Source organism: Mytilinidion resinicola (assembly GCF_010093595.1).
Source record: "Mytilinidion resinicola strain CBS 304.34 unplaced genomic scaffold BDZ99scaffold_22, whole genome shotgun sequence".
Classification (NCBI taxonomy): domain Eukaryota; kingdom Fungi; phylum Ascomycota; class Dothideomycetes; order Mytilinidiales; family Mytilinidiaceae; genus Mytilinidion; species Mytilinidion resinicola.
In genome coordinates, this window is record NW_022985458.1 from 279,736 (window position 1) to 288,097 (window position 8,362).

At 40.5% G+C, this 8,362-nt stretch overlaps 3 protein-coding genes across 3 annotated transcripts; 1 reads left to right on the forward strand and 2 right to left on the reverse strand.

The window, feature by feature from the left end:
* Positions 1-232: 232 nt before the first annotated feature.
* Positions 233-415, forward strand: BDZ99DRAFT_397803 (uncharacterized protein; the record flags this gene model as incomplete). The annotated part of the gene is made up of 1 exon (XM_033716063.1): positions 233-415. A coding segment is annotated over one exon (183 nt), but the record flags the coding sequence as incomplete, so codon positions are not given.
* Positions 416-5,762: 5,347 nt separating this feature from the next.
* BDZ99DRAFT_152763 (uncharacterized protein) lies at positions 5,763-6,316 on the reverse strand. Its single transcript, XM_033712793.1, has one exon. It carries the CDS (start codon positions 6,180-6,182, stop codon positions 5,889-5,891), a length of 294 nt encoding a protein of 97 aa, XP_033571398.1. The 5' UTR covers positions 6,183-6,316; the 3' UTR covers positions 5,763-5,888.
* BDZ99DRAFT_511648 (uncharacterized protein) lies at positions 6,180-8,307 on the reverse strand (the record flags this gene model as incomplete). Its single annotated transcript, XM_033724561.1, has 2 exons — positions 6,180-7,934; positions 8,088-8,307. 2 exons carry the CDS (start codon positions 8,305-8,307, stop codon positions 6,451-6,453), a joined length of 1,704 nt encoding a protein of 567 aa, XP_033571399.1. The 3' UTR covers positions 6,180-6,450.
* Positions 8,308-8,362: the final 55 nt, after the last annotated feature.

Here is an 8,362-nt window from a genome sequence, read left to right on the forward strand (position 1 = left end):
GGAAGATATCCGAATTAAGCAGTAAATAGATCTAATTACTTAAGCTATTATTAACGCAAAGGCGAATAGCGTTTAATAATTGCTACGCGCCCTCTATTAAAAATATAAGCTATACCTAAAGCTAGGCAACTGCAAGATTATTAGCGGCCTAGTATATATTTGCAGCCGCTTATATATTCTAATTAATAAAACACTATATATAAGAGCTATTTAATATATATATAACCTAAAACCTATAGGCTATAAAGGTACAACTTCTACCTACGCATATATTGCCCGCTTTTACTTCTGGCCGGGAATAACTTATAATATTAATTATTACGTCGGCGCTTATATAATATATAAGAGAATAAAACACGTCCGTACAGGTAAGTATAGGCTTTTTAAGCCCCTTCCTATTCTAGACCAGTATTAGACGGATATTATAGTTAATTTTATTACGCCTTTTCTAGTCTATATATAACACGGCCGCAACTATAAGTATATTATAGTTATATATAATAGACTGTTAAGGAAAAAGAAATTTATTGCTTTTAATTTAATAGAACTAGCTAATATAGCCTAGGCCTTTATTAAATAGGTCTAGCAGGAGAAAAGTTACCCGCGTAGTATAACGGCTAACTGTAGAACTTAATAGATATTATACTTCTAGCAGCGCCTTTATAAACAACTTAGAACTACTCTAAAGCTGTCTACTTCCTTTTATTCTAAAACTAACGGCCTTACTAAAAGCGCGAATCTAGCTTTTAAGTAATACCTCCGCATATATATTAATTATAAATAAGATAACTAGGCTAACCTGCTTCTAATTGCCAAGTTTAAAGCTAATATAGATATTAACTCTTTAATAAAGGTTGCCCTATATCTAGTAACTAAAGGATATATTCTACAGTTAGATACTAAACTAGCTAAAAACTATAATAGAAGCGGTCTAATATAACAGCTCTAGGAATAGGCTAATAAACTTATTAATAAACTTAACGGCCTCTGTAAATAGTGTTATAAAGAACTATAATAGGCTTAGGCTAAATAAAAGGAATATGCTAATACTTATTAACAGCCTGTGCCGGAGTTCCAGGTAGGCAATATAGTTATACTAGATTATTGCTTTATTAAAACCTAGCGTCTAAATAAATTACTTAACTATAAGCACCTAGGTCTGTATTATATTGCCGAGCGTATTAAAAACTATACCTATAAGCTTAAACTTCCTAAGTATATAAAGATTTTTCTAGTTTTCCACCCTTAGCTACTCTACTATATTAACAACACCTATTCTATAAAAGGATAGATCTAGAAGCCGCTAGAACTAACGCTAATTAATAAAAAAGGCCACGACTAGCATAATATTAGGCGTATTATATAACGCGATAGAAGGCGACAAAATTATAAGAACCTAATACGGGCACGCGGCTTCCTCTAATATAAAGCGCTGTACCTAGAATATAATATTTAGAATTAGAACCTACTATAGCAGGATTAGGACAACTTTAATAAAAGCCCCTATTTAGTAGCTAATTAGCACTATAAATATATAGGCAAACCGCCTTATTTAACTTATATATAACTAGCTAATTAGGAGCCGCTTTTTGCTTTAATAAAACTTTAAAGACGTCGCCGAGCCACGCCTTATACTAAAGCTATAACCCAGCCGCCGGTAGCTAAGTTATTAATAAAAGGTTCTTCTATTAAGGACTTCTAGCTCGGATAAAAAGAAGGCTCTACCGTACTTTAAATAGCAAAGGCTGCGCGCAACCTCCGCTAATAAAGGCCGCGTATAACCTTTATAGTCTTCCTATTTTATCTACAGCCTCTATAGTTCTCCTATTCCCCTTTCGGCCTCTCTATAATAATAATAAAAGGGATATAAATTTAGGATAGTAGGTAGTTTCCTTAAGAAGGGTGAAGGTGTAATAGCTATATTCCGCGCCCCGCATAGGGTATACAGGTCGCGCGCTATTACGTGCGTAAAGGTCACGTGACCCTTATAGTCCGTGCACGCAAGCCGAACTATAACTATAGAGCTGGCGCTGCCGTAGCTCCTTATAGATTCTTCCTAGTTATAATTAACAACCTGTTTCCTATAATACTTTCTTAGTTTTATAATACTTCGCCTCTAATTTTAGTTTTAGATATCTAGGAAAGATATTTCTTAACCGTTTATTATAGTATTATTATATCCGTTTTTGCCTATAGGCGCTTTTTTAGGAGTGCTGCTTATTACTAGCTCTAGTTAATTGCTATAATAATTAAAAGGTGGTTAAAGTTATAGTCTAGGCTTCTATCTATTTTATAGTAGGTTATACGCGGTGCTAGTTTCTTTAAGGTAAAGATAAGGTCTATTATTAAGTTTCTATTTTTCTATTAGTAAGTTAGGGTCCCAGGCGCTATTAGAAGTTGTAGCTAGAAATCCTTAATTATTATAAGAAGCAGTTGGGCGTTTAGCCCCGTCCCGGTGTATTAGTATACTGCTAACTAAAAAGGGTAGTAGAGGTTAAAGTCTTTAAGTATAATAGTTTTCTTAAGTAAGTTTAGTTTTTTAATAGTATTAGCTAGTTTAGAAAGTATATCGGTTATTACTTTATTATATATATTAAAGATATAAATATTTTTGCCGGTATAAGGGTTAAGAACTGCTAAGAAGGTAATATTCTTAGTAATATATAATACGGTCTAAGTGCTAGGGTTAATGCGTTTATTAATATAAAAGTATACCCGTATACTAGCGTTATTAAGGTAGGTTAGTTAGAAATACATTTTAAGAGAATAGTAGAATATAGTAATAAATAGGTTACGCCAGGGCTTCTAGATTACTAAGATATTATATTTAAGTATTTTTAGATTTTAGAATAGGCTGGCAAGGATAATATCTTTTAACTTCTAGATATTATACTATAAAATGTGTAGTTCCTAGTATTCTAGTATTAATTTAGTGCGGCGTTAGTACTATATATAAGGAATTGGCTTTAAGCCGCACAGGTTCCTGTTCGGCGGGATAGAGACTTTAGGGTTATACTTTTCTAGCTAGGGGTAGATATACTAGTTCTTTCTTATATTTTTTAGTATATTATTAAGTTCCTTTAAGCGTAATCTACTTTTTTTTTTAAATATATACGCAATTCGGCTGTGTATATAAAGTCTCTTCTATAGTATATATATATCTTTATATATTAGGCTATAGTTAGCTTAGTATTATATATTAGCTAGTTATTATAAATTTCCTAGTGCTGTAGATAATTATATTCTTTATAGAGTTTTCCTTTTATTATATAGGTGTCTACTGCTATTAAGGTTAGTAAAGATTTTATAGTCTCTGCCGTATTATATAGCTAGTCCCTGTCGAAATTATTTACTAGGTTAGCTAGCTATATATTAGTATTTTATGTACTAAAATCCTTCTGCGTATTATTAATAGGGTATATAGGTAGCTAGTTTAGCAGGTTAGCTATAGGTATTACTTTATTAGTATCTAGGTTAGAGGTAGTATTTACTATTTAAGCAACTGTCTGTAATTATTTAGCTATTAATATCTTTAGGTTAATAGCTGGTTCTTATAATATCGTGTTTTATTATATTACTAGTATTATCTATTCTTCTGCAAATAATAGATTGCCGGGTGTATATATATCTATTATTTCTAGAAGTGTTAGAGGTTCTAGAGCAGACTCTCTCGCCTATATTAAGGCCTCTAGAGTAGTAGGTATTTAGCTTAAGGGTTTTTTTATAAAGGAGTCTAATATAGTAATAGTTTAGCAGGCTGCAATATTTTAGGCGTAGTGGTATATTTTCCGTATACTGCTCTTTTTAAGAGGGTTATCCTTTAATAGAATATACTAGTAAATACTCCGGGCCTGTTTAGCTTGCTTAACTCTATCTATTTTTTTCTTTTTTACTGGGCAGGTATTACTCTAGGCTATATAGATACCTTTATAGACTGCGTATATTAAAGTAAAGCTTTCTACTCCTTTCTGCTTATAGTTCTTAGATTTATATAGTTTAGCGCAATAGCCGTATTTTTGCGCTGTATTATATTAGGCGCCGGTATAACTATAATTATAGCAGCGGAAGTATTACTTTATTTTACAGGCCTAGTTATAGAGTTAGTAGATATAGATTTATTCTTTCCAGGCTATTCTAGTATAGATAATAGCGTTGGCTATTTTAGGGTCTTTAAATTCTACTATAATTAAGAATACGCGTTTAAGGGGGGATTCTCGCGTTAGCTATCTAATAAATAAGATCTCTACTTTCGGAATAACTGTATAGTTATCTGTAAGTATCTATTAAATAGTTACTTTTTAGTTCTTAATATTAATAGAGTTTATAAAGATACTATAAATAATAATACTATAGGTTAGTATAATAAGTTCTGCGTATTTTTTAAGGCTGCTAATCTATCTATTATTTTCTTTAAGTTTTATAGCTTCTGCTATAGAAGAGGTAAATACCTGTATATTACCGCTTTTAAGTTAATAGGCAGTAATAACTATAACTGATTTAGTGGCTGCATTATCGCGGATAGATGTTTCTATTTAGTTCCTTATCTTAACGGCAGGGAGCGTCCGAAGTTTCTGGGCAACTCCGGGGTCCTTAAGTTTTACTGTAACTGCTCGGTTTTTATATAATATAACTGTAGATTAGGCCTTGGTATCCTGTGTGCGCTGTGGTGCTAGTAGCGGAGGTATAGGAGGAGAGCCTTTGGCGTGGGCTGCTACCTGCGCCCAGGTAGAGGCTGCGCCTTTGTCTCGGCTGAAGTTAGCTGCATGCGGCGGGGCAGTGCTCCATCCGACCGAGTTTTTAATAACTGAGATGTCTCTTTAGATGTTCTGCGTGTGTTTAGCGGCATCCTGGATGTGGTGGAGTATCTCGCTTATTGCAGGTTGCCGAAGCACCTTGCCCACGAGCGTGATGGTGGATGCAATGTACGATTGCACTATGTGCCATGGCACTTGGTTCTGCTTGCCTCTGTCTACGGCCTGCAGCTGGTTGCATGCTTCTCTGAGGTATGTGGCGTGCTCGTTGATGTGTTCTGGGCCATTGTTTACCTGTGGCCACTGAGGCGCCATCACCACCAATTCGACGTGTTTTCACGCGTCAATTGGCGTAATTGCCTACAGGGACACCGGAAAACTGTAGGGATTGCAAATTATAACGCGTTTCCAAAAATTTGTTCTGAGCTGTTGGTGGTGTTTTTTCCGCTAACTGATTGATTAATTGATTAATTAATTGATTGATTGGTTCATAGGCTGTCCCAGCCGCCCTAGTGGCGGCTATACAGGTGCTCCCGCTTCTTTGAGCTAACGTCCCTCCCTACATGCCGGAAAACCCACCGTTCCGGAAAATATCAGGAGTACTTTGACTTCAAACAACTATAACTCTGCACAGACGCCTAGCTTCATTAAAATTTTGTGTAAATAATGTGCTGTAGCTACTTCTAAACATCTAAAATCTTTCTAATCTATAAATCACATTCGCATTGTCGTCTTCTTGCCTGATTCACTACGAGCCTTCTTTTAGAGCGAAACAATCTTTGTTTGGTGCAGTACCACCATCATGCTTTTACTACTTATAAACAAAATGCAAAGTTCTCACCCGAGCCTTAGAGCTTTAATACCATGATAGGAAGTCATTATCAGCCTGAAGCCTGGTGTCGCTCGCAAATTCATACAAGGCCGCCACCCCGGTCGGTACTTCCGATCGAACCAACTACTGATTTAGGCTAGTGCGAAACAACCCCGCGTCTTACGTACATACTTATAGCTGCGTAATTTATTTATAATAACTGTGACTTATGGCTCCGCGAAGACTTTGCCAAGCGCTCGGGGTATCATAAAATCCGACTCTAGATTGGGAGCAGGGCTGAAGTTCCGAAACGCCCCGGCGCTTGTTCAATCAACTAGCGCGTGCGCCTTGACACCGCAATCAGCTTTCCACGCAGTTATCGTACAACTTCGAGATGTGGTACAACGCACGATCATATCTACCTTGATAACCTCCGTGAGATAGCTGTACATCGTCGCATCGCCCTCAAGCTCCGTAGACCCGCCGTTGGTACCGCCGTTAGTACCGCCGTTAGTACCGCCGTTAGTACCGCCGTTGACCGAGCGAAATAGGTGCCCCTTAAAGGGGAATAAGACGGGACAGGAGAGATAGGATGGAGTGGATAGGTGGGCCTCAGCCATAGTGGGTATGGCAGCTGCGCGCCTCGGTGAGTGGGTTGAGAATCACTGGCAGAACGCCGTCGCTGCAAGCATATACGAAGGTGGAAAGGCTCGCCATGTTTTGGTGATACAGCTATCACACGGTCAAACAACGAACGGCTCCTTACATGAGCACTGCAATCTTTAGGGTCGTGGAGAGGTGCTTCAAAGTAACGAAAAGTTCGGATCGTAAGTGTTCATGAGCGCTGGGTAAGGCACAGCAGAGATGTGATGGTAGTTCAGTCCACCCCTAGACACCAAAGTGAATATACGGAGCCCAATAGAGCGGGCTCTCTAGCGTAGTCTCACAACCCTCGTCGCAAACCTCCCCATCGCTAAGCTCCCCATCGCTAAGCTCCGCATCTCTCGCCTCTTTCGTTGACTCAATGTGCCCATCCCGCAGCGCCCTGACCGCCTGATGGAGGCCCCGACATATCGCCACGTCCGTCATACCTTCGTCCCGGATCGTCTCGTACACTACCCTAGCAACGTCTACACAGTGAATGTCGGACACTTCCCAGAGCGTTCCTATAACATGCCGGAACCCCGCAAGCTGGAAGGCACTCGCTAGATGGATTCCCTCATCGACAAGCCTACCCACCCTGTTCGTGCTAGTCGAGCAGGCCGAGAGATAGCCAAGAAACGGTGAGCTCTCTGCAATTCTATGGTCGCGGAGATCTCCTACAGTTAATGGGCTCTTCTCCCAGTCATCTAGGAGCAGACTGCTTTGCGAAGGATCCAGGGGATCTGAACGTCCATGGCCAGCAAAGTGGAAAATCTTGCAGGCCCGCAAGTGAGCCAGAACTTCTTCCCTGCGCCGTAGTGGCATAACCGCTTTCAGCTGTAGCGACGGGCAGAGGTCGACTAACATTTCTACTTCTTTGGTGGCAAAAGGAAGGGCTGAGCTTCTTGGGAGGCATGGGGTCTCTTGCATGGCAACTAGAAGAGCTTGCTCCAACCCAGATTCAGTCGTTCTATGGACACTATGTCGGCGTCCATATACCAGTGCCTTTATAGATGAACTGTAAGATGACATAACTCTATCGAGCACTGTCTTGGTCGATCCTTTGGTGTGAAATCCCGCTGCGTGAACTGGAAAGTGACTTAGCGCTCCTGTCGGAATCCACCATACCCGAGGCCAGTTGTTAGATGGCAATTGTTGGTGTCCTAGTGCGTCCAAGATAGGTGCTGCAGCCGCTTTCCACAACCACTGTAAGACTGGTGTTGATCCAACCGACTGCTGTTGGACTCTTTGGTTTAGCTTCTCCTCTGTTAGGTTAGGTAGTGGTAACACCCTAATCCGATGATGCTCAATAAGAAACGCATCGCAACGGTACGAGCTTACGTTGATAATAACGATGGGGCCTTGGTCTGCGGCAGCCATGAGTTCGTCACGAGTCGGCGGAAGAAGAAAGTTCTGGAAGGTAGGCTGATCGCGTATTTTTGCAATAACCAGATTGAATTTTTGGTCTGCTTCAATCCGCCGATTGGCTTGGGATGTCCATGAAGGTGTTGCATCGCCCACTAGACCTATCCCACTGGAAGGCGCGTCTAGCTTATTCCGAAGGATCTCAAATTCCGTCGCTAATCTGGGATGCTGCTCTCTGAGGTCGGAAATGTCTGTGCGCAATTCTAACAACAGACCAGCGATAACGCAGCGGCCAAGCTCCAATAGCTCCAAGGCATATTGCACCTCCTTTTCTGCATTGAGAGCGACGGCTGCAGCCATAGAAGCTAATCCAGCAAACTGTCCGAGTATATGCTGCTTATCATTATTGTCCAACTGCCGCGGGCTCACGGTTGGGAGAAGCTCTACAGCGCGATGCAGGAAGTTATATGATTCTTCCCAGTTTTGCTGGGAGGCAAGAATATCAGCGGCACGCCGACCGAGACCAATGCGTATAGATGGTGGGGAAGTATGGCAATCCCAACCTCCCTTGAAACAGGATAGGGCACGGTTGAGATCGTCCATGAACCCAGTCCGCTCAAATCGCGTGCCAAGCCTGTTTCCAAGGTTGCTCAAGATGGCAGCTCGATCGGGGTGGTCCTGAGGAGTGGCTTCGACTGCTATGTTGGCAACGTCCACCGCCCGGTTGAGATTGTCCATGGACCCAGTCCGGTCAAATCGCGTGCCAAGCCAGTTTCCAAGGTTGTTCAAGTAG

Coding starts and splice junctions, on each gene's coding strand:
- BDZ99DRAFT_152763 (XM_033712793.1), bottom strand. CDS start 6,182: ATGGCTGAGGCCCACCTATCCACTCCATCCTATCTCTCCTGTCCCGTC.